We start from the raw sequence: 27,096 nt of genomic DNA, 5'->3' as shown, positions 1-27,096 counted from the left end.
GGATATTTTATTTATCAGCACACCTGAAAAAAACACAAACCCACCTACTGAATTCCCTTTATTCCCTGAAGTCATAGTTCTAGAGATAAAATTGACTTGTGGGTATGTATATAAATAATCCTCAACTAAAACAAGCAGAGAATTTACAACTTTCTTAGAAAGCACAAAACACCAGGCCACAGGGCAGTGGAACCAAAGGTATGTGGCTGGCCATCCCTTGCTGATGATTACATTCTGTAAGCAATTAGTATAAGGCTGGTTGCGTTGTGTGACATTTCAGTATTACATAGATTGCTGCCGCTTCTCCAGGCACTTCTCAATATCATCCAACACCTGGACAGCTGCTTTGGGAATACGAGTCCCTGGACCAAACACATTGGTAACACCGGCTTCATACAGGAAGTCGTAATCCTGTTCAAAAAGAAATTTAACATCTAGTTAATAGTGCAACAGAAAATTGACCCTTACAATTGGTGTGTGCTCTATCCTGTATGCTGGGCCGCTCTATCCTGTATGCTGGGCCTGAGAAAGCATATGCAACAAGTCCCAGAGAAAGGCACCACAGCATCAAGGGAAATAGCAAAAAAAGGGTAGTTAGGAGGAAAAGAAAATATCAAAAAAAAAATCCACAGGAAAGGTTTTATTTGTTTAGAATCAAACTAACATCAGATCCTTGGAAAATATTCAAAAGTCAACTGGTCGTGACCCTGAATAACCTAATCTAAATTTGATCTAACTTCTAATTGTGAAAATACTGTGTTAAACAAGGGCTTGGACCAGATAACTGCCAGTGGTCTCTTGCAATCTAAGTTACTCTAATTTTATGCTTGAAATTTCAAAAAGACCTGGGAAGCAGTTATGTAGTCTCCCTTACTTCTATATAGGATATATTACAACTTTTCCAACCACAGGCTAGTAGCATCCCACTGAGAGAGAGAGACTGGACAGAACACAATTTGTCTTTTAGAAAAATACTACAAGTTTTGTTTGTTCAATTTAAAATTCTGTCATTCCTGAACACTTATCTAATTGGCTAGAAAAGGAAGAAGTCTCGGAAAGGAAGTAACAGGGGATTTATATGCAAAATCAGTTTGAATCTCTCTAGACAGAAGATGACCCTAAAGGTGATACAGCCAGGTACACTGTGGATGAATTAAGGAAAATTTAAAGACAAAAGCACAGATCTGACTGCAAGGGAGTTCAACAAACTGTTCAACAGGGGGAATGAAAGGCAACACTGAGGCCTGATGATGGGGAACGTGAGAAGAGGCTAAACAGTGAATGAGCTGTGTAACCTGTAGGTGTTGGGACTTGCCACGTGTCTTAGTCACTAGCTGTACCTCTTACAAACTACTATTTGGAGTCATAAAGTCTCTTAAGACAGGAGCGAGCCTTTATCAGTAATATGCAAGGTGCTGGTAACCGGAAACCACAGAGCATAAAGAACATCTGCCCGAGGCTAGTCTTTTCACAACACAACTTAACATTCCATCCAAGAAACACTGTAAGTTAAAAGAGGACATGGTGTACAGAAAACCTGAGACCTGACAGCACTCTGTGACCATCCTGTAGATCTGTGCTGACCCTGGTGACCGTACGCAGTAGCCTTCAGTGCTGTAAATCACCTCTGACATTAACAGAATATAGGAAATAGCTAAAACCAGCACAAGAAAGAAATAAAGCAGTCTCCTAGTCTTGATAGAAATGATGTTGACCCATACCTGAGGTGGGATGACACCTCCACATATGACAAGAATGTCTGGCCGGCCAAGGCCGTTGAGTTCTTTGATGAGTTCAGGCACAAGAGTTTTATGACCTGCTGCAAGTGTACTCACACCAACACAGTGCACATCTGCATCAACTGCCTGCTGGGCCACTTCTCGAGGTGTCTGTATGGGAAGAGGATTATGTGACAAGTAATAGCCCCAGCCTGGTTGCTGAACAAGCATTAGAGGAAAAATTGCTGCATGTGAAATACATTGGACACCACTCAGTCAGTCATACCTGGAAGAGGGGACCTATGTCCACATCAAAGCCGATGTCTGCAAATCCTGTAGCAATAACTTTAGCTCCTCTGTCGTGGCCATCTTGACCCATCTTTGCAACAAGTATACGAGGCCTGCGCCCCTCACGATCCATGAACTTGTTAACTCTGATTGAAAACACATATTGTAACATTGTAAGTCACTGAGATTCATTAGAAGTATGCCCAAAAATTAAAAAAGCACTGACTGCTATGGTAGCATAATTTCTGTACATCAAATAAAAAGACCTTCTAAGTCATGGTTTGTCTGTGTAGTCTGCACACTATGTTGATATTCATGTTATATGGTTACTAACTGATTTCTTGTGTTTACTAGCTTCAACAATAAAATGTTCTTTTTTAAAGAAAACCACTCCCCTACTTTTCTGCTTTCTAACGGACATAATACTGAATTCTCTGTGGGTTTAATAAGATTAATTACAACTAACTAAACGACAATTTTTAGATTTTAAGAATAATTGTGACCAATTATTTTAAAAGTACTTGCATGCATACAGGCTATAGAGATGGGTCCGAGCCATCATACTCTGGATCATCATTCAACCGGGCACAAGTCCGTGCAGAAAAGGACTACCATATCCTCCGTTCTGTGCACTCATTCCAGTGCCTGCCTTTTTCTGGTTAGTGGCAGTTCAGTTTTCTGTTGAGTAAAAGTGACTGTGTAACCACAGCCTCAGAGTTTAATCTTCCATCTTATTTCTCACTATCCATGTACCGCCAGTATTTGTCCATGTGTGGGACACTAAGACTACTACTTGTCAGAAATAAAAGTGTTTGGTTGTTTTTTTTTTTTAAATATTGTACTGTTCTGAGTGTTAGGTTAATGATAGAGTTGAATAGATTTGGTGCGCCTTGAAACCATATGCTGACCTGGCTGGGATGATCACTGTATGAATCCAGTGGCTTAGTTTGGGGAAAAGAATGATAAAGCATTTATCAGCATAAATTTGAACAGTCTCAGGAGATGATTCCAGGACAGGAAAATGCTTAATGTAAGAGGGAAAAAATAAGAACTTGGACAGCTTAAAAAGGAATTATGTCAAGAGAGCCTGAAGAAGCAGACTGACAAAGCTTCTACTTGAAGATGTACAGGATTTGGGCCTGCCTTCTCTATTCCTAAGGACTGCTGAGAATATCAGTGAAGTATGTATTTGAATTGATTTGTGAAATCTTAAAATACTGGGGACTCTGAGCCACCTGCTCTAGTTGAAGATGTCACTGCTCATTGCTGGAGGGAGGACTAGATGGCCTTTAAAGGTCCCTTCGAACCCAAACTATTCTATGATTCTATGAAAATCCTTTTCTCTGTATTGTTCTTTGTTTCCATATTCTTGTTTTCTTACTTCCACACCCACAGGCTCCCTCTCAACAAGACCAGCTCTAGGTGCTCCAAGCCTGCCAGGCTAAGACCACCTGAGTCACTGCAGGGCTTGGTTTAAGTGTGGCGCAAGTGTGAAATCACACTTTTGAAAGACTGTGCACAGGTGACACGTAGTAAATCCAGCTTCATTACCATGTTTACTAACTGGTATGTATGATCTTGGACGTAAAGGCAGGTATGTAGAAGAAGGGAGCTACATCTTGATTCTCAAGGAATCAGTTAAGTTCAGTTTCACGCAAATGCATAATTACAAATACTTAAATTTAAAATCAATATTTAAAATAACAAACGATGGTGACATCCCCCAGCACAACTACTTTCAAGTCAGGCTAAACATCACCATTGTGAAGCTATCAAGTAATTCCCTTATAAGAGATCCTGTAACTCTTCAATGTATGAGCCCCAACACGGCAGGGACTTATGAGCATCGATTCATATTACATCACCACCCACTACAGCAATTCAGCCTCTTCACCCAAGAGGACAGCAGCAAAGGCAGAAGCTGACAAAAGGCACAAATGGGCACTGTTACAAATGAGCACTGTTTTCACACATACTACCATCTTCTGATGTTTTCTCCCTCGTGACATGAGTAAGTAACACCTGTAGACTGGAAGTTGTACGTGGATACCCAGACAGATTTTAGCCTTACAATTTTAGCCTTACAATTTTAAGAATGAAGTTGCAGGGATACCTTATGGGCACACCAAAACCACGTTTTGCAAATATGAATTGCTGGAAATATTTGTAGAGATTACTATTACAGAGTCTTCAAAAGAAGCAACCCAATGTACGGGAATTTCAGGCAATGTTTCTCAGCTTCTTAATCTTACAGCTGCCTATTCTATTTTAACAAAATCTTCAAATCATAACAGGACCTCAGTGAATTTTGTTTGCAAGCAAATACAAGTTAAATTAAGTTTTGACTATTCCCTTATTGAACTTACTACTTCTCTTTCTGCTTTGCTGCCTACAAGCATGAGAATGACTGTGAATGTCTTTGTTTTGTTCTGGGTATGCCATTCAGGTTTGGGGAGCGCATTTTTAGGGCACAGTGAGTAGCACCTGTATCTAATGGATTAAATGTGAGACTGTGTTCGGCTTCCTGGGAAGCTATTCTCACCTATTGATGGCATGAAGAATTTCATCACTCTCTCCAAACTCCTGGCGATAAGCTCCGCTCACCATTCGGTCACTGGCTTTATGCTCCCCAAACACCCTCTTCATTGCATCTGTTATTTCTCCAACAGTGCACCTAAGATAAAGAAACAAAGTATTAAATGCTATCAGGAGGCTTATATGAAAATGGAGTTCAGAAATCACTGGCTGTGGCCCAACTATTTGCCTTCCTGCAGGATAAATTCATTTACTCTCGTTTCCCCTTTGGTGCTAAAACTCTGAACATCTCACTCACTCCAGTGTCATCCACTAATAGAACATGCAAGTGTATTTTTAAAAAAATACTGTTTTTTTGATGTGAGAAGTCATTTTACAAGGGACAAAGCAATGGGGACCACTGCATAGCAAAATATTTCAGGAAATGAAATCAAATTTTCTCAACTGGGAATTTTTTGGGGCTCAGGTCTTGCAAGGTCTCACATTTGGACTCATACTAAAATTCAAAATATAAATCAGGAGGAAATAAAAAGGAAGAACACAGAGAAAAGACTGAAGCCTAACTTTTTAACTAGAATTTGTCTGCCTTTCCCTTGATGTTTATATTTTAGTACTTCTTCTTCTTCTCTACTCCTGACATAGCTCCTTTATCCACGAGATGCAGAAGAATCTGGGAAATCCATTTATATGCAAGTTACAGGTTTTGTTCACTGCTGGAGACTCTGTGCATGTTTGAAATAATACATGTTTTACTGCTGTAGCACAAGTGCTAGAAGCAAACTAGGCTGTGCTGTCTTCTTGTACAAACAATCAGAAATAACAGCCTCTGTCCCAAAGCATTTAAAAATCTCATGCTTAATGGATTCCACCTTTCTGTGTAAAATCTATAATGCAGACTGTCCAAAAAACCCCGATGCTGTGCTCTAATTACAGCTGAGCCCACAACCAAATACTTGCTGAAAGTAACCTACTTAGAAGGGAAAAACAACTCATCTGTCCTCTCTGGAGAAGGAGCAGTTCAGCTAGTAGCTCTATCACAGCAAGCTTCGTATTTTTGGTATGAAATTAACTGGGATTTGGTACTGTGTAACAATTTTGAAGGTATGCCACTGAGCTCATGATGAAATCATTCATCAAAAATATTTTGATGAAAATATTTTAGTTTACACTGGAATAGGAAAAGACTAGAGGATTTGTGTATACTAAGAAATTAATACAACTTGCAGCAAACTTTTTCAAAGGAAAGAAAGATAGATACTACTCTTATAAAACACTTTAAAAGTATGCTTACAAATACAGAGACCAAACTCCACCCATTCAGCTACTACTAAGCACATTTCAAACCCCTGGAATTGACATTTTCTCCTGTCATACTGCATTTAACTACAAGCTACTCAGAGGCAAAATTAGGTTAAGCATCCTCTAAAGCTTTTATATAAAATGCTCAAAGGATGTTTGGACAAGATACAACTTCTTGTCCACATACTTTTAGAAGGAGATGGCCAAATGAACTGTACTCAGTTCTCCTGCTGCTGTTTGCACTTTCAGTAGCTATGATCTGATTCCTACCGTACGCAATCTGCCACGCATCCTATAACAGAAGATGGATTTATTTCAGTAAATTTCAGAGAGATATTTTACTTCCTGTGACCCCCCAGCTATTTTACTCTTTTGCTAGCTCATGCTTTTTATACTCAGAAAACTTAACCACAGTTATGAACTGTAACTACACTAATGTAAAATGGCAGAATAATGCATACGCCTGAAGCTGGCCTCTTATCTCTAGGTATCACTCTTCACAGTTGGCCTGCTTTGCCCAGAAGACAGTATCATGCTGGAACAGACATTTTTAAGGCTGTGTCACATTACTGACACAGTCTTGGCCACTTTTTGTCATCTCCCCTCCCCTGGCTTTCTGGAATTTAATTTTTAAAGTTCTCTGCTTTTATCCATTTTCTTCCTCAGCGCAGTAAAGAGTTCACACCTGGATTCATGAGGATCATAGTCTAGAAAAGCAGCTAATGCAAAGGAATACATTTATAGTATCTGTATGGCTATGTGTGCCTGGGACTTAGTCTGATATTTTCTTTGAATTTATTATTAGCAATGACTTTGAAAGCTTTAGTTATAAAGCAAACTGTCCATGATTGCATCAGAAACCATTGACATCACTATGTAATACTCTTTAATTTTTACAGAACCTGTATGATCTCAGAGATCTTAGCAAGCACTACCTGAGTTACAAGAGTTCTCAGCCCTTACTCACTATATAATCACTGTTTTATTTTGTAGGACATCTAATAATCTTATTAATATTACCGTTCTCTGACATTACTAACAAAAAATTGAAAAGTAAACTGCATAAAGTGATAGATTAAGTGACTTCCCCAAGGTTAAAAAGCAACTTTGCAGCAGACCTAAAAATAGTATCTATAAATATTGACACCCTCTCAGAGTGCCAGACATCACAGATTGCAGCCTGATATAGATACAACCAATGCATAAACACTGACAACTTACGCCTGTGTAAACTGGCTGTTTGCTGAAGGCTTACAGTGGCATAACATGCATCTTTTTTTCTAGAGAAAACTGTAAGTTTAGACAAACCTTTCTCCTCCTCTTTTGCAGAAGCAACATCTGAGTATAACTTCAGTATTAAACCAAAGCACAGCATGCGTAGATATAGTTGCAGTATGCTTTTCTATTCTTGTTAGGTAAAAGCATGAATGAAAGTTTCATGTAACAAGTGAAAAATAAATGATTTGGACTATCAATTTTATTGAAGTATAATCTGGTGGCTGGGATGAAGTTTTTCAGTGTACTGCACAAAAAATTAAATAGATTTCCTTCTTCTGTAAATACTGCTTCTGAAATCCCTTGAGAGTATTTTGAAAATTCTGCCCCAACTCTCTGCAACACTTTAGATTTAAAGTTCCTCAGTAATAATAGGAGTTTGGCTTTTAATTTACTTATTCATGTTTTTCCTACTATTTACCAAAAAACTTTTTTTTTTTTAAATCTCTACTTAGTCCTTAGTTCTGCTTCATCGGTGGGTGCCACCTATGCATCCACAGTGGAATAGCTCGGTCTGGAGTCAGGAATACAGCCTCTCTTCTTAACAGGAGAGGAAAAGCATATTTTTAATAATGATTACACTTTTCTTTAATCAGCTAGTCATAACATTGTCTAAGTTCTTTACAATCTGGATGTATAAAACTGCTCGCATTTCTGTTTATCTTTACAGCAAAGTATTTTTTTCCAGAGGCAACCGTTTTCATCTCACTATTATAAAAGTTAATTAGCATAAGCAACAATTCTGATTATTAATTCAGTTTTTTCAATGCATGGTGATAAAAACCTATTAGACAATCAGGTAAAATTGACAGAATAGAAGTCACTTTGCCTTTATTTTATAAATCTGTGTTTCCTTCACATGACTCTCATTCACATTTGCCTTTTGTGGATCTGCATAATTTGGTAGCACCCTTTGTTTTGGGATAGGTAATTTACAACCTAATCTGTGGGTTTAAGTAAACTTAAAATTTTGAAAAGGAGACCAAAAGATAGCTACATTCTCTGTTGTGTGTTTTATTAGCCTATAGCCGTTACAAAGCATCTTGTGGCAAGGACAATAAAACATAAACCGTAGCCTGCATCCTATGAACTTCTGCACTGCTCAGAACTGCTGTTGACCAACTGTGCTATATCAGAGCCTCTCGATCAGAGATTCCCTGAGCCTCCTCAAAAGCAAGGGGTTTCCAAGTAAGATGAGCTTGTCTCTTTTCTAAGATTTTGGGCAACTCAGCAAGGTCAATGGGATGAAATATAACCACAACTGTATGGCCAGAGAGGATATTGTTCAATTCAGGGTGTCCTATCAGGCACAGGATCTATCTCCTTTAGTAATTAGTGCTGTGACTCTCTCCCAGTGGTTCACAACCAGCTGTACAGGCTACGCGGCAAAAATATGAATTTGTAGAATGATGTGCCTGTTAGGACTGTCACCTTCTGTCTGTTCAGTCTGACACTACTGCTGCTGCCTCTCTGCATTTCACCAGTAATGAGAGGTAGCACTTGTAATCAGGTGACAAAGTACCATGAGAACACAGACTGGGCAGAAAAAGCAGCAGCAGTACATGCTACATTGCACTTCATGCCTTCCTTTTCCATCACGGATAGCTGGCACAGCAGGAACTGCAAGCCTGAAGAGGGATGGAAAAACAGCACCGCAGATGAAGGAGATGAGGAAGAACTTAGCGTACTACCTGTCTCATAGACCTACCTAACTATACCCATTTTCCTGTGACATGGCTTCTCATGAGAAATGAGGCACAGAAGGGAGGCAGTACTGCTCCCATTCCCTATCACCTTTGGCCTGCCTTATTACTTTGGTTACAATAGTAAAATGACTTTTCTACTTGTGCTCATCAGCACTGAAATCTCCATATTACGCCCTGGAGTCTCTTCCATAGTTCAATACTGAAAATTCTGTGCTAATCCTTTTATTTCAATTGAATTACATTACCTGTTTTCATGATCAAACCCCATCATTTTCCATCCAGTAGGAGACAGGCATCTGGTCATACTGGCCTATTTGCCTACTACTTATAAAGGATGAATGTGGTCACCTGACAATCTTTTCCCGTGTTGCCCCTACCAGAAGGGCTCCCCGTAAATGTTCACAGAGCTCACACTCCTCCTTCAAACACTCTTTATCAGATGCCATGACAACTTCTTTCTGTGGTCACATCCCATATATAGTTTTGGGGCAGAGGTAAGTTTTGTATTTGCAACTTACAAAGTTGATCTGAAGTCCATTAATGCTTTCACAAATAATAAAAACAAGGTCACCAAGGCCAGAAACTAGCAGTTAACTTGTCAATTTTGGTACAGAAGATATGAATCCCTGGTAAATCTAACATTATCCTCCCGTGACCCTTTATAGTTCAAAGACAGGTGTAGACATGCTGCTGGCAGAATTGTGGCAGGCTCTCTGTAGGAGAAAATGTATTCAAAATATGGATGTTAAGTATTCAAGGAAAGGGAATGAAGGAATTTGAGACATCACAGTAAAAATAAGACAGTGCCCCAATAAGGAGTGAATTTGGTTTACTCATTTTTGGGGCATTTAGTTAGTTAAGGAACAGACATATGTGATCTATTCTAAAAACTGACACTTACTTTGAAGCAGGTATGAAAACAGTCTTAAAAGCACCTTAGGTGAAAAAGTAAATGCTCCACTGGACTCTAAAGGATGCCTCACTGCTCTACTCAAGAGCATCTTTTACATCTTTGCCTGGCTAAGTAAACTTATTTCTCTTTCAGTCAAAAAATGTTTTCACACCAATCTGTGGTGCAAGGAAGGATGAAGCAACAGACCATGATAAGATTGTGAATATCCATTTTCACATCTCAGACACTTCTTAAGCTCCCTGACCTATGAAACAGCAGGGTGACAGAGAAACCCAGTTACATCCTGAAACTGGGAAGAGTCTCAGGTGTAAACAACACAATGTGTATGAACAACATCATTTCATATGAGATTCTTTGTATCCGTATTCTTTGTGAAAAATTAAAGCACGGTCTTAAAAGACTGTAAAATGGTATGGTCTATCTTACAATGTCAAAGTGCAGCCATCTTTTACTTCCACCTTGGAAGAAATATCCAAAACATCTCAAGACACCAACCTCACTGACAACATACCCAAGAACAGTTGAAAGATGAAAATGAACCATTGATTTTTAGACAGCGGGTGGATATTCATCTCCGCCTCATTACCTTGAACGTGCTGCTTCCACTGCAAGCGCGAGTAAGTTGCCTTCCCCAGTAGCAGCACACTGTGTTAGAGCAGCTAGAGATTGCTGGGCTGCTGCTTCATCTCTACTAGCCTTCACCTAAAGGGGAGGAGAAAAAATTAAGTTGAAACAAACTACAAAGTGAACTGGGAAGTTGAGTGTGTAAGATTTTCTGATTTCAAATATTAATTCTGGAGGCATAGAATTGTCAATTGTCAATATATGCTATATATTTCAAAAATATTAGAAGTAAAAAAGTGTCTTAGACCTTAAAACATGTGTGCAAGTCCACTAAATAACTCTAAAGCCATTTTATCTACATTTCTACTAATTATGGAAGTGGATGTCGATTCCATAACCCTGTTCCTTAATAGCACTTGATAAGCTGCACCAAATAGTCTGAGTGTTAAGAAATGTTACATACTTTTAGAGATAAACATTGCATAGCTATTTTATATCTTATTTTCAGAAAATGTGAAGTTCTCAATTTTGAAACGTTAGACATATTCACAAGACTATCTGAAATACAATGATTAAAACCAAATGAATGTAACAAAAACATATTTGTTTGGATTCTAAAACCGTGTTCCTGATTTTCTATCAGCCTCAATGGAAGTTCAACAGAAATCTAGCTTCTCCGCTAAAGACTAGAGCAGATTCTGAGAAATTTGAGGGTCAAGTTTCTGGAAGGCCACTTTTCCTTAGTATTAGTCAAGTTCTATCTGCAATTACAAGAACTTTCATTTTTAAGAACGTAGTTCCCACCTTATTAATCTTCTCAATCTGCTTGCTGCGGACTGAAGTATTATCAATAGCCAGAACTTCGACTGTCTCCTCTTTTTCTAGCTGGTGCTTGTTTACTCCAACAATTACTTCAGACCCTATTTCCAGTGGAAACACCAGAAACTCAGAATACATTTGCAAACTACTGTGAAAAGATACAATATTAATAGGACAAGAAAATTTTGAGCAACATAATGCAGCACTTTGCTTTATAACTACACACATTTCAAAAACTTAAAATCTGTTCTTATAGGAAGGACTTAAGTCTGTATTTTCCATATTTTATGATGGGAGATGATTAGATGCATGAAAATTCAACTCAGTGAATACTGGGAAAGAAAAAAGACTTGAAATAGAACAATATTAATCTTACAAACTGATTTAGTAATGACTCACATTATACATTAAGTATTTTTCTCTTTTTAAGTTTACATAACTGAATCTTACAGAATTAAGCAGAAGTGCTGCTCTCCTGCACTGCTCTGCATTTACTTTTCTGATGTACCAGATAAATAAGAAAGTGAAGTTCCTACCTAAAACTACTCCATGTGAAAAAAAATTAATTTATCACATTGGAAAACTGTACTTTAGCTATCAGCTAGTACGGACTTTATAGCCACTTTTATTTGCAGTGCCTGATAACATTACTACATTCTTAAAAGCAACATGAAGTAATTTACCTTGGGAGAACAAACACAGAACTTTACTGACTATTCTTTATTGGTCTTAACTAAAGATCTGCTTCAATTTTATCACAGAATCACAGAATCATTAAGGTTGGAAAGGACCTTTGAGACCATCAAGTCCAACTGTTAACCCAACACCACCATGCCCCCTAAACCATGTCCCGAAGCGCCACATACACATGTTTTTTGAATATTATAATTATATAATGTAATAATTATCCTCCAAATAAAAAAGTTCATATAACTTCTTTCATGTTCAAGTTAACCCTAGTTTCTATTACTCGACTGCTACTGGAATGCAGGCTACAAAAAGTGTAACAGAGCTATAAGCACACATGTATACACACCTCCACATATACTTACTATATGTGTACATATGCGTATACATATGTACATCGCACAGCCAAAGAGCTGCATCATCCTCTAACCTGAGATGACTGCTTTTTTCCTGGTCTTCAGGAAAAATGAGCATATCGGAAGCAAAACCAGGAATTTGGCCAGACAGATTCAATATCGCCATCTGCTGGCGGTCATGCTTTTAAATTCAGGAGTCACAGTTTAAAGATACTATCAGAAATTAAGCAATTAGCTACTGAAGGCCCAAAATGCTCCTTTAAAATAGTCCTTCTAGTGCTTTGTCTAATCTAGTCTTAAATATGTCAAGCAAGACTGTTTTCACACTGATATTGTATGGTGCTACTCCTAAACTAAGAAGAAAACAAACAGTGAAAATGTGTGTAAAAAACCTTTATACAAAGCCATTCTATTGTCAGTTTTCCCTTCTTTCATGTCCCTGCTCCCTACCAGAGTCAATCCTGGCTTGTCTTCGGGCTGCACACTCTTCAATTCGAAGTTTGGGAATCCCCTCAGCAACAGCTTTGGCCATTCCACCCATTTCTTCTATCTCCTCAACAAGCTGCGAAGAAAAGGATTGAGAAAATGAGAGTAGTAGCAAGGTTCAAAAAACAAGCTATATATACAATCCAGTGCTCTAAAAGTGTGCTTCCCACCTCCGTGCCTGTGACTACAGGTTTTGGTATAAATTAAAATAAATCTGAAACAAAAGAGCATTTTTTATTACCAAAACTCCATTAATTCAATAACAGTGCATGGTATACTGTTCAACCAGTAACACCCATAGATGAAAAGGCTTAAAATTTGAGACCTTGACTCTGCACTGTCAACCAGCTCCTACGGTTACATATACACAAATACAAAGAAACTGAAAAAAGCCAGGGTCAGTTCTCTGATCCTGAAAACAAATGGCATGGTATGGTTCAGCTCTCACACAGCAGAAACCTATTCAGCTCCAAAACATGGTGACCACATTCAACCTGACTATTGAAAATGGCCATCAGACCATGCCTGGCGCTGTCTAGAAGAATCCTGGTTGACAACGACCTAAAAAACACATCAGACAATGTGCTAACAGTGTCTGTACAGTCCCAGGCTAGTGTTTGGGCCTGTATTCGCTTATTAAATTAGGATTTTGCATAAGAGCAATAATTTGCTCAAAAGGAGAATCACTGGGTTTAGCTGTAGGCTAGACATGTAGGCATACATCTTTATGCAGGATTGCAACCAGTAAGACTACTCCTGCACAGTACTTTTCACACGCAAGTAATGGCTGGCAGCTAAAAACATTAGTGAAAAAAATAATATTCTGATCCAACAGAAAAATTTCTCCTACATTCTGCACAATACTCAAGTATGGCCAGACAAATTGTCTGCCTACGTGCTTCGCTATAAAACTTTGCTTTCAATAAGCCCTAGTCTTAAAGTTTCCAGCAGATCACCACAGGCATGAGTTGCCATGTAACTAGGTAGGTTGGTTTGACTCCTTCTTCTGTTGAACTCTTTTTTTTCTTACACATAAAACAGGTATCCCAGCAAATTAGGAGTCTTCAGCATGCAAGGGACTTTGCAGGGCTTGATTATTTGTTCCACACTGGGATATTTCTCTTTTGAACGTAGTCTACTAGAAGGACAAAGTCTCTCTTTCTCTAAATATATGCTATATTTTTGTAAAGTTCATTTACAAAGAAATCACTGAAGCTTAAGCTTAATAATTCCCTCTTTAGAAGTAACCAACATATCAAATAGTCCCTTAAAAGACATTTCTCAAAACTCCTGAAGTTTTCCCACAAAACGTAAAAGGTTATGCAAACTGACCTTTAAAGCAGCTTCATAGACATCATTGGTGAGGCACTCCATGAGGTAAGATCCCCCCCAGGGGTCTGCCACTTTAGGAATACCTGACTCCTCTTGAATTATGATCTGCGTGTTCCGAGCAATGCGAGCACTCTTCACTGTAGGCAAACCCAAGGCTTCATCAAACGAATTTGTATGCAAAGACTGTGTACCTCCAAACACTGCAGCCATTGCTTCGATTGTAGTACGGATAACATTGTTAAAGGGATCCTGGAAGGAAAAGGAGAGCTCAACTTTCTGCCACAGAGCTGAGGCAGATTAGTCACATATATACTACTGCAATGAAATTAATGAAGATTCCCAGCAGAAACACTGCAATCATAGCAAAAGCTGATAAAGAAAACAGTCAATAATAAACATCCAATCAAACTGATATATCACTTACCAATATCTTGGACACAAAGATTAAACCATAAAGAAAGACAAAAATATCAGTGTTTGAGTAACAAAGCAAAGCCTAACTTACATTTAGTGGTGTTTCAAAGAACTTAATGAATTGCATTTGGAGAGGGTGGAACAGGTAGTCCCAATGTCCTCCATCCTGGGATTTCAGAAGCCTTGGAGCAGTGAATAGCACATCTGGCAGACACTTTACTAGTCAAGATCAGTTTTGGAACTTGTATATTATATTTTATGCTTAATATTTTCATCAATGACAGCACTACACAAAGGTAAGAATTACTGTTGAAATTTGCTGGTGCTATAAAACTGAAAGACATCTAAAAGAGAACTAGGATATTAACCAAAACAAATGGATAATCTGAAGTTCAAGGTACAGAAATAGAGTCAGTATTACAGAATATAATCTCAGCCTTTAGGTCAAAATTTTTATCTGTTGTTTTCACACATGTAGATAGTTGAGTTGTATATATATGCCTTTACAGTCAAAGAAGAGTTACCATAATCTCCAGGGGTTGACTTGTGTTTTGAGATGGAGTGAAGATTCACCCACTGCATTTGCTCATCTTCTTTCATTGGATTATTGAGGGAACTTAACAGTAGCTCATACCTAATTCTTGATATGCTTAGTTGGGATGAAATGTATTCAAAATAATGAAGAGCTACCAATGTAACAGGACCTTGAAGAAGGCAAAATGAATCATGAGAACTGTGAATTACATTATTTTCCATAAAGAAATGGAATTAATATCACTATTTTACAAGGACACAGTAATTCTACCTACACTGGAGTCTATTCCTGGTTCAAGTATTCCATTTAAAGAATTACAGAAAAATGTGATTTGGATGAGCAAGAATGTAAAACCTAATTTATGAGTTGATACTTACCTAAAAGTGGGCCAAAGGAAAATATATTTGCCCTCTGAAACCTATAAGGAGTAAACACTGGGCACAGAGGAGCTATATTATGATAAACAACAATGTTTAGACAGGAAAAAAGGGTTATGATTCGGACAGAAATATATTTACACTGGACACTGGAAGATGGTTGAACATATATGCACCCATACAATACTTTTAATTGGAGGACCCGCAAAGGCCACTGTTCAGAAAATCCCATTATTTTAGTTGTACTGCATCCCTGTAATGTCAGGAAACATTACATCTGCTTTGAAAAAAAGAAGTCAAATAACAATGGTTGCAATCACAACCTCAGAATAACTCGCATTGCATGACTTTGATTCAGAAGCAGGCCTTGGAATAAGAGCTTGAACCCAGCTCTGACCTTGCTTGTGAAACTATATGCAGTCCAATGATTTATTTTCTTGTTATGATGTAACTCAACAGGAAGCGCAGATAGTGCACCCAGTTTCAAAAGAGCAGACGAGCTGTAACCATTACTTCACTATTCAGCAGTGAGAGTCAGGGGCATGAATGACGACTTTGGCTGCTCAAATGAATTCTCAAGCCAGTAATCCTCTACTTCCTCATTCAGAGGCATTTTGAAAGGATAACTTACAGGAAAAATCCAAGAACGAACTTCATCCTCTGAGTGCTGAATTAATATAAGCACCTCTCTGCAATTCTCTCTCTACTTAGCAGGTCTGGATTCTATTCTCAAGCCAGTACCCACTAGCCTGAGAAAACACAGGCTTAAGACAATGATTCCAGAATGAAAATGAAGCCAGACAATGAAAACTTAGGCACTGAGACTCTACCTATCACCATAATGGAATCCTTTTGTGAATATAGGCTCAAGTCTTTAGTTTCTGCCCTTTTACCTGAGTGCTACAGGGCAGTCCAGAAAACTGAGATATTTCATAAACCTGCATTTTGGGAAGCAATGCTGATGGCACTCAGCAAGACTTTTTGTGTTACATAGGCACAAAGATGTATCCAATGCTAATGCATGCATTTGTCAGACTAAGACTAAGACGGGTTGTCTCCTTCAGAAAGCTCCATCTTTATGAGTAAAACCAGCAGCCCCCTATGGTGGTGCATTTTCCCCTGTCCCCCTCGCTCCTCGGCCACCCTAGGACATCAGCAATTCAGTTGCCTGGCAAGCCTTGGCCTTCGTGCAAAGAGTTTGGTGGTTGAGGGCTCCTTGACCGTATCAAGAACTCTTGTGAGGTGTCCTGAGGTGGGGAATGGCACTGACTGTAGCAGGAATGTGGTTACCTGGACAGGGCAGTGAATGAGAACGGGAATAACTAATCACCCCCTGACATCCCTGGAACGACCGGTACCAGAGTTACTGGAAACTTGAGAAATTACCGATCTGGATTATGGCCAGGACAGAAGTTGACTGACACCTAAAGTCAATCATCGTGACCCTATAAACAGTGGTTCCAAATGAAGGTCCTTTGAGTTCTCCTGGACCACAGAGGGCTGCAAACAGCATCTGCCTCCGAGTGGGACGTCTCTCAGAGCTCACGAACTCTAAAGTTTGCAAAGTTCAGAGGACCATGACCAAAGACCGACAACAGGACCTGGGCTGAAACCCTTGACTCCCTGAGGCTCAACATTTGCCCGCTGAGAAATGCAAAGGCATTCGATGCGAATATTTCACTGAACCCAAGGGGAATTTTTAACAGGTACAGGTACAACTTTATATATCACTAGGTCTATATCTGTATCTCTGTGTGTGTGTGTGTGCGCAATTGGAAAACTTTGTTAAGTCTTTGGCTAAGTTGTTGGGTTACTCATAACAAATTGTTGATATCAATGGACTAAGTTCTGCTAGAAAATTACATAATATAGTATTGTGGTTTACCTTAATAGTGATAATGAATTTTGAATTGCTACCATTCCACATTAGATTGCTGCTATTTTAAAGTTACACAAAACACAGAATCACATGTTACATCATCACACCAAGGTCCCTGCACTTAATCCCTTTAGACATAAACCACTGACCAAGTCCAGGACTAGGAGTGGATTCAGCACATGTAGGTCTCTGAGGAGTTTAGAAAGCAAGAAGGTCCACTCTGAACCTTGTGACTCAATGGGAGGGTCTCCCTCAGCTTCTTTCCCTAATCCCTATATAAGTCACACCAACCTGATCTCGACTTGATTTCCCTGACTCTGTGTAAATCATTTCCCCCGATCCATGTGTAAATCATTCTAACCCAATTCTAATTTAATTTCCCTTTGTACGCTTTTTACATGTTGAGGAAGTGATAGAGTGACCTTGCCATCGAATTCTGTAAAGTTGCGCTTTTTTACAAATTAATATTAAAATATTTTTGTTTTCTAATATCTTTGGAGATGATTCTTTAAGGGACCAAAACCACTCATTCGTGACACCCCCTTTAAGATATACGCCGTGAGAACATATTTAAACGAGGAAGTTGATGAGTTGATTTCTAACCTGCTCAGTGAGTGACCAGCCAGAAGTCTGACAATGAGCTCTCAGCAGAAGAGATTTGGGATCCTTGGGCTTAAACATTTTCTCTATCAAGTGAGCCCAGAGCCGCCTCCCAGCTCTCAGCTTAGCTATTTCCATATAGAAGTTCATGCCAATTCCCCAGAAAAAGGAGAGCCTGTAATAGGAGCACATGAACAGGATAAACCATTAAACCATTCTAACACTGTTTCAGAAAAGGAGAAGTCTTACAGCACGGTCTCTGATTAATTTACTTTTATAGATACCAGCCAGACATAAGATGATGTGAAAGTTCCTCGACACTGATGCCAATTACCACAGAATGATACACATTTATGCTAATAAACTGTCTTAGCCTCCAAACAAGGTGACTGCAGGCAAAGTGCCAGTGCCAATGGTCCCTGGAACTGCTAAACTGTCCCCAGGAAGTGTTTTGGGGGAGCCCTAGGTCAAGCAGTGTTCCAGCAAGTCACTAATACAGACAGTGACACTCTAGTGCCAGGGAATGCTCCTGGACACAAGCTACTACTGTAGTTACGCTCACATACTACTTATAACGGGGAGACATTACATATTGTAAGCACGCTTTCATCCTTTTCCTGATGATTTTAATCAAAATCCAAATGAAACACTAGTTCAATACTGTATAGCAAATCAGGGAACAGATCTACTTTTTCCTACTTAGAGCTTCCATGATTTATAAATATAAACATGCATAGTTAAAGCCAATAAAACTCATTATACTAAAGATGCACTTTTTTAACAGTGTATTAGCTACTGAAACAATTTGCCAAAGGCTCTTACAGACTAGAAAGTCTAAAAATAAGGCTGTATGTTTTTCTACATGATCCACTTTGATTTTGCCACAAATCTTGGAAGGTTAATTCAGCTGACTCCTATAGTTTGAATGTGCAACAGGCTATGTGAACCACACCTTTTGTTTTTGAGACTCACTGGGAATCTGTAAATCAACTACACCACTGAAACTGTGGTTCTGCTTAGTTTGACAGTAACTATACAAAAATACAATATTCTGCTTAAAATTAAATTTTATTTTTAGGAAATTTGCAACTGTAAATCGAACTACCTGAACTTTGCCTTGTTAAGCATTTTTCCCAAATATTTCAAAATAATACTAATGAAAAAGAAATTCAATAATACTACAGTATAAAAGAGAGCTCTTGCTGCATTCTGCAGTCCTGAAGCTACAACTGTTTTAGATATAATAGCTTAGGGATCTTCTTTCTGACCCAGAGACCAACGGTCACAACAGACCTTGACAATGCTTGGGCTTGTACATGAGCTTTATTCAGTTTATTAGCATAGATGTAGTCTAAACGTCTGTTGGACCAGATATATCTTCCTACACTGAAACTGTGTAACAAAACCTATCTGCAATGTGAGCATTACCAATATTGCCTGTCTGTGTAAAAATACGGAATTTGATACTAAACTCTAGAGGTTTTACTGGAAGAGAGTTGCATGCTTGCAAATTTCCTTTAGCTCACCTTGGTGCAAATTCATCAATAGTAAGGCCAGCTTTAAGTCCAGTTCTGCAGTACTCCAAGCCATCTGCTATAGTGTAAGCTAATTCCAGAATGGTGTCAGCTCCTGCCTCTTGCATATGGTACCCACTGATTGAAATGGAATTAAATTTTGGCATATACTGCAAAAATAAAAGACAACAGCAGAAGGAGGGATCAGATAATTGTTCCATCAACATTCACAAATAATCCATTCTTTGCAGACTGTGAATACAACCCATCTACACTAAGTGGTGCCTGCAGATGTTTACTTCACATGCTTTTACCTTTTTGCACTATTCATTGTGCTTAAAACTCTCACCCACCGTGGTTATCTTTCTCAGTTACAGGCTGTGTGCCTCCTATGCAATGAAAACACAACTAAGAAAACAATTGGTAATACTGAACTTCCAGTCATCAGCTCAGGACAACCAAGGGATTAGGCCCAGCCAGCATGGGTTCATGAAAGGCAGGTCCTGCTTGACCAACCTGATCTCCTTCTATGACCAGGTGACCCGCCTAGTGGATGAGGGAAAGGCTGTGGACGTTGTCTACCTGGACTTCAGTAAAGCCTTTGACAGCGTCTCCCACAGCAATCTCCTGGAGAAACTGGTGGCTCATGGCTTAGACAGGTTTACTGTTCACTGGGTGAAGAACTGGCTGGATGGCCGAGCCCAGAGAGTTGTGGTGAACGGTGTTAAATCCGGCTGGTGGCCAGTCACAAGCGGTGTTCCCCAGGGCTCGGTTCTGGGGCCAGTCTTGTTCAATATCTTTACTGATGATCTGGATGAGAGGGGGGATCGAGTGCTCCCTCAGTAAGTTTGCACATGACACCAAGTTGGGTGGGAGTGTTGATCTGCTGGAGGGTAGGAGGGCTCTGCAGAGGGATCTGGACAGGCTGGATCGATGGGCCGAGGCCAACTGTATGAGGTTTAATAAGGCCAAGTGCAGGGTCCTGCACTTGGGTCACAACTACCCCATGCAACGCTACAGGCTTGGGGAGGAGTGGCTGGAGAGCTGCCCAGCAGAAAGGGACCTAGGGGTGCTGGTTGACAGCCGGCTGAATATGAGCCAGCAGTGTGCCCAGGTGGCCAAGAAGGCCAACAGCATCCTGGCCTGTATCAGCAACAGTGTGGCCAGCAGGAGTAGGGAAGTTATTGTGTCCCTGTACTCGGCACTGGTGAGGCCGCACCTTGAATCCTGTGTTCAGTGTTGGGCCCCTCACTACAAGAAGGACGTTGAGGTGCTGGAGCGTGTCCAGAGAAGGGCAACAAAGCTGGTGAGGGGTCTGGAGCACAAGCCTTATGAGGAGTGGCTGAGGGAACTGGGGTTGTTTAGTCTGGAGAAGAGGAGGCTGAGGGGAGACCTTATTGCTCTCTACAACTACCTGAAAGGGGGTTGTGGCAACATGGGTGTTGGCCTCTTCTCCCAAGTAACTAGTGATAGGACGAGAGGAAATGGCCTCAAGTTGCACCAGGGGAGGTTTAGATTGGATATTAGGAAAAATTTCTTCACTGAGAGAGTGGTCAGGCATTGGAACAGGCTGCCCAGGGAGGTGGTGGAGTCGCCGTCTCTGGAAGTGTTCAAAAAATGTGTGGATGTGGTGCTCCAGGACATGGTTTAAGGGACATGGTGGCGTTGGGTTAATGGTTGGACTTGACGATCTTGAAGGTCCTTTCCAATCTTAGTGATTCTGTGATTTCACTCCTTTCATTACCTCCTTATGTTTAATTTTGCAGCAGCAGTCCTTCAAGATTTCTTACCTCTTTGCTCCTGCTTACAGCTGTATAATGCTTCTTAACTATAGTGCTTCTTACTTTCTATGCAAAGAGCAGCCTGTTTGTTCGTTGTCTCCAAGCCTCTTGTCATCCTTTCAGGCTTAGGCTCATCTTAATCTGACTTTGATTTGGACTGACCTAAAAAATCTTAGAATTTATGTGGTAAGTGATTTGGGATCTTAACTTCTCCTCACGGCCCTTTCCATAACCACATCATTCTTCACTATGACAGATCTTCCTGTCTTCTGCTTTGTTCTCCAAAGTGTCTCATAAATAGTTAACTAGATGCAATAACAGAAGTAAATACATTTAAATAATGAATACCTTTGAGGTGTACTGGAAGATGTCAGCAATAATCCGCATCGATGGCTCTGGGGGGAAAATGTACGTATTTCGGACCATGAACTCCTTCAAGATGTCATTTTGGATTGTCCCTGTCAGCTTGGCCTGAGGCACTCCCTGTTCTTCTCCAGTTACAATAAATGTTGCCAACACAGGAATGACTGCCCCGTTCATTGTCATAGAAACAGACATTTTCTCTAAAGGAATTCCATCAAAAAGGATTTTCGTGTCTTCCACTGTATCAATAGCAACTCCAGCCATTCCAACATCTCCTCGAACGCGTGGATTGTCTGAATCATAACCACGGTGGGTGGCTAAATCAAAAGCAACAGATAATCCCTGCTGGCCAGCTAAATGAAAAAACAAACAAACAACAACAAAAAAACAACAGAGAGAGATATTCAGAACTGTTGAACAGACGGATTAGAACTGGGTCTAAATTTATTAATTTTATTTTACATGATCCGGGCTTGGACAACAAACCAATTTTTGATGTTAAACACTATTCCTTCCCCAAACATGTCCAAAGTCTTCTAGTCTTAAACTTTAAATTAAAAAGCTTTTAACTGAGAAAAAAACCCAACTGTAATCCTTTTAGCTCAGCCACACTATCAGCTTACTGTGCTTAAAAAATTACTGAATAACAGTTCAGCTACGTTATAAATGTGCGTAGACAGACAGTATCAAGGCTTATACACAGAAATTCTACTTAGCTTAACTGGAAACAAAAGGGCGATAAACTACATCACGTTACCTTCTCTTTATCACAAGTTAAACATATGCACACATACGATGTTTATTCCTAAAGTGAAGTGATGCATTACTAAATCTGCAGTAAGATAAAATTACTCGTGTAAAACAAGGAAGAAGACAGTTAGACCTCTTGACATACTTGTTGCTGCGACCTGAAAGCAGTACCTAAAACTCTGCTAAGCCCAGGCATTCACCTTCTAACCAGCACTGCTGTTCCTGAAGTAACTACACCTACTGCATTTGCAAATCTGCCCTCAACATCAGCAGAGCTCTTAATTGTCAGATACCACACTGTCTTTGATCTCAAAAGCTAGGTGTTAGCTCTGAAGCACAACAAAAAAAATTAAATTTCTGCCTAGTTTCAAGCAATAGAAATTTCAGCAATTATGAGAACTGATAATTCTCTTTCAGCATTCATAGAATCATAGAACAGAATCATAGAATAGTTTAGGGGGGAAAGGACCTTGAAAAGTCATCTAGTCCAACCCCCCTCCAGTAAGCAGGGACATCTTCAACTAGATCAGGTTCCTCACAGCGCCGTCCAACCTGACCTTGAATGTTTCCAGGGATGGGACATCGACCACCTCTCTGGGCAACCTGGGCCAGGGCTTCACCACCCTCATTCTGAAAAAGTCTTCCTTCTATCTAGTCTAAATCTACCCTCTTTCAGTTTAAAACATTTACCCCTTGTCCTATGGCAACAGGCCCTGCTAAAAAGTCTGTCCCCATCTTTCTTATAAGCCCCCTTTAAGCCCTGAAAGGCTGCAGTAAGGTGTCCCCAGAGCCTTCTCTTCTCCAGGCTGAAAAACCCCAACTCTCTCAGCCTGTCCTCCCAGCAGAGCTGTTCCAGCCCTCGGAGCATTGCTGGGGCCTCCTCTGGCCCCGCTCCAGCAGGTCCATGTCTCTCCTGTGCCGAGGGCTCCAGAGCTGGACGCAGCACTGCAGGGGGGTCTCCCCAGAGCGGGGCAGAGGGGCAGAATCCCCTCCCTCGCCCTGCTGGCCACGCGGCTTTGGGGGCAGCCTGGGGTACAGTTGCCCTTCTGGGCTGCGAGTGCACATTGCTGGCTCGCGTCCAGCTTTTCACCCACCAGTACCCCTAAGTGCTTCTCAGCAGGGCTGCTCTCCATCCCTTCATCCTCCAGCCTGTGCTGATGGCGGGGGTTGACCCAACCCAGGTGCAGGACCCTGCGCTTGGCCGTGTTGAACCTCAGGAGGTTCACATGGACCCATTCTTCGAGCTTGTCCAGCTCCCTCTGGACGGCATCCCATCCCTCAGGCATGTCAGCCGCACCACTCAGCTTGGTGTCATCTGCAAACTTGCTGAGAGTGCACTCAATTCCATGATGTCATTCATGAAGCTAGTAAAGGGTACTGGTCCCAATACAGACGCCTGAGGGACACTGCTCATCGCCGATCTCCATCTGGACATTGAGCCGTTGACCACTACCCTCTGGATGTGACCATCCAACCTATTCCTCATCCACCCAACAGTCCACCCATCGAATCCATATCTCTCCAATTTAGAGAGAAGGATGTTGTGAGGGATCATGTCAAAGATCTTACAGAAAGCCTTTACTTACACTGGGATTTTAACTGAATTATTAAAAATGCTTTACAAATAACTAGGTCAGATTCAGAATCTATACTAAATAATTCAATATTAATACAACCATTACCACAATAAGATGGATTTACAATATCACAATGTCAAAACTTGAATAAAGACGAAAAATTCCTGGCAGCAAATATTCTTGAGTAACTGAGCTGTGCTACCAGCTAACCAAGTGTTAGCACTTCTGCTTCAGCAGCAAAGTTCAGCAGTAAGACAGAGCATATTCAGAACAATCTTTCTATTGAAATGTTTGTTTGCAATCCTCTAATACCCTGTATTTATAATTTCTTAATTTACTGAGTTTTATAAATGGAAAGAATGACGAATACTTGCAAGGATACTGCAGCAGCTAATATTACTTCATCCTAGCTAACCACGATATTCCAAGAGGTAAAAAAACCCAAACAACTCTTCTCCCCTGTCCTAAACAGTTAAGTTTTGAGTAGGAAGGACTGAAATAAAAGTGTCACAGATGTATTACTCAGAAGGCAACTTTCAGTGGTCTGTTGTTTTGACTGGTAAGACTATAATTAGCTTCGAACAATTGCTAAGATGTATGGCTTGTGGAAAACTAATGTCTGTCAAGAACAACTTTCTAGTAGTAGTTTCATAGTGCCTAAATAGTATATTATGGCATATTATGCTCTAGCTATTAGCTAAACAAATTGCTGCAAAGCACCATACTCCACAGAAATATTGGGAAAACCACTCTCAAATAAGGAAAATACCAACACTTTTAGGAAGCTAGCTTTACTAATACACCGTGAATTTATATGTATTTATAAGTTCATTTAAAATTTATAATATGAGATGGAAACCCAAAATGTCAGAATGCACTAACACCAGAATTTTAGATATGTGACAAAGTTCAACATTTTTTTCCACTACAATGTTCTCTTCTGGTCACAAAATGAGTGTAAAGTGCTCCATACTCTCTGCTGATTGGAACCTGGGATGCAGCCAAATTATATCTCTCTGAGTGTTAAGGCAGAATAACTAAAAATAGCATTTAGCACATTCATTTTTCCATCTCAATAGCAAAATGAAGCAAAGGCAGTTTCAGAAATGATCCAATTTCCCAGCAATAAAGAAATACAGAAACCAAAACTCACAAGGCGGAGTAATCACATTTGCCATGATTTCACCATATTAATGTCCCCCATTGCTTTGCAAGGCAATGCTGTTTCTCAGATCAGCTGTCTTACCTTTAATGTTGTCCTTGTAGAACTTATTGCTCTCCTCCACTGTACTGAAGCCAGCATATTGGCGGATAGTCCACGGCCTGTATGTGTACATGGTTGGGTAAGGTCCTCGAGTGAAAGGTTTCACCCCTGGCAGCTCCTCAGGGAGATCTTTCGTGTCCCTTTTGGAGTATAAGGGCTTGATGTCGATCCCCTCTGGGGTATGCCAAATTAAATCCTTCGGATTCTTGCCTTTCAGCTGCTTTTCAGCAAGGGCAGCCCACTCGGGGTGCAGCGGCTGCCCATGCAGCAAACGCCACGCGAGTCGGCAGGCTGGAAGTTGTGCCAGGCATGTGCAGCGGCCGGGCCACAGGCGCCGGAGAGCATCCTTGGCTCTTAGCATGTCTGCCCCACTGGCTGGCGAGTGTGGGGTAAGCTGAAGAAAATAAAAACACATTTTGCATTATTGTATAAATCTGACATGGGAGAAGTGAGCATGGAGAGGTCAAGCAGTTTGCTAAAGCCAAAACAGGAAAAAAAAAAGTGTATTTATTCATTCAGTTATTTGACAGACAACTCCTCCCCTTGTCTTTCAACCAGACAATCCATAAAACAGAGTTCATGAAAAATCCTACATTTACCGCTAAGGAAAATGTTCCTACAACTCATCTACATCCACATAAGATATGTGTAACTTATTTCAGACCGTAAGCAGCACCACCATTTACCCGTCACTGAAAAGCCCATGTTAAGCATGAGGATGGCATGCCTAGCTACCTTCTCACCTTCCCACCTCCCTCTCATCTACGAATTATTTTATATCAAAGAGGGGCCTTCAACATCAAAGAGACACTCTGAAGGAAATGGACTGTCAGAAAACTGCTGACATGTCATATATTTTGGAAAAGGTGGTTTGGGCTGGATGAAAATCAGAGGTACGCTAAGAAAGAAAGGAGAAAAAAAACGCGGTATGCAGAAACACAGGGATAATACAAGTTGCAAAGCTCATCTCACCAAGCATGAGACTGAGATAGTGGATAAATTCAGTAACTCCTGAAAGCTGTAAGCTCCTCTGCTTCCGCTCTCTGTACCCTATCCCCGCACTTCCTTCCCAAGCCAAAACTTTTACAGCTTGGCTCCAAGATCCACTCACCTCTTCTCTGCCTCATCTCATAGAATCACAAAATCATTAAGATTGGAAAAGATCTTTAAGATCACCAAGTCCAACCACCAACCCAACACCACCATGCCCACTAAACCATGTCCCGAAGTGTCACGTCTACAGATTTTTTTGAACACCTCCAGTGATGGTGACTCCAACACTTTCCCTGGGCAGCCTGTTCCAATGCCTGACCATCTCCTTCACAACTCCCTGGAAACACACACTTCCCTGACATCTTTATGAGAAAGTCTGCATAAAGCTGGAAAGCAGCTCTATCACTGTTACGGTGCTGCAGCAACACGCTCCACACAAGCGCTCTAATAAGCTAGGTGTGGTATACATATAACCTGATGAGCACAAAGGAGCATCAGCGGAGCACAAAGCTCCCTGCAGAGACGTGATCCTGCAGCCAGGATGGAAGGCAATCTCTGCCTCCAGCGGTCCCGACGCGATCCGCCCCCCCGGCCCCGTACCCCGAAGGAAGCACAAAGCTGCTCTGTCACCCCGCTCCGCACCTCTCCCTCCACCCCTCACACCACAGCACCCACAGCCGGAGGGGAGCAGGGACCAGAAAGCACTGCTCACCGGCCCGGCCCGGCCCGGCCCGGCCTGGCAGCCACACACCGCCCCGACAGGCCCGCCGGTGCGCAAGCGCCGAGCGCCCACCGCCCCCCGCCGCCACAGCCCGCCCCCAACACGCCCCCTCGGCGGCCAATAGGGACAGGGGGCGGGTGTGCGGGCTGCCCCGGGGGATCGCGGCCCTGCCCGCCCGAGGGACGGAGGCAGGGGGCGGGTTGCGGGCTCAGGACAGGCCCCGGTCCCGGCCGCCACCCCGTTACCTGCTGCCGGCTCCTCCACCCGCACCCACAGCCCGCGCGGCAGTGCGCATGCGCCTCACCGCCTAGCGCGCATGCGCACAGAGCCGCCCCCCACCCCTCCCTCCT

General features: G+C 41.1%; 1 protein-coding gene across 1 annotated transcript; it reads right to left on the bottom strand.

Annotated features, from left to right (window-relative positions):
- Nucleotides 1-282: 282 nt before the first annotated feature.
- Nucleotides 283-25,393, bottom strand: MMUT (methylmalonyl-CoA mutase; the record flags this gene model as incomplete). The annotated part of the gene is made up of 12 exons (XM_081998118.1): nucleotides 283-411; nucleotides 1,722-1,889; nucleotides 2,005-2,152; nucleotides 4,549-4,680; nucleotides 10,321-10,436; nucleotides 11,103-11,218; nucleotides 12,611-12,722; nucleotides 13,979-14,227; nucleotides 17,787-17,958; nucleotides 19,310-19,467; nucleotides 21,427-21,794; nucleotides 25,015-25,393. The coding sequence occupies 12 exons, from the start codon at nucleotides 25,391-25,393 to the stop codon at nucleotides 283-285; spliced, it is 2,247 nt and encodes a 748-aa protein (XP_081854244.1).
- Nucleotides 25,394-27,096: the final 1,703 nt, after the last annotated feature.

This window comes from Phaethon aethereus, assembly GCF_964289735.1.
Source record: "Phaethon aethereus genome assembly, chromosome: 3".
NCBI lineage: Eukaryota > Metazoa > Chordata > Aves > Phaethontiformes > Phaethontidae > Phaethon > Phaethon aethereus.
This window is presented reverse-complemented; position numbering and strand designations above follow the sequence as displayed.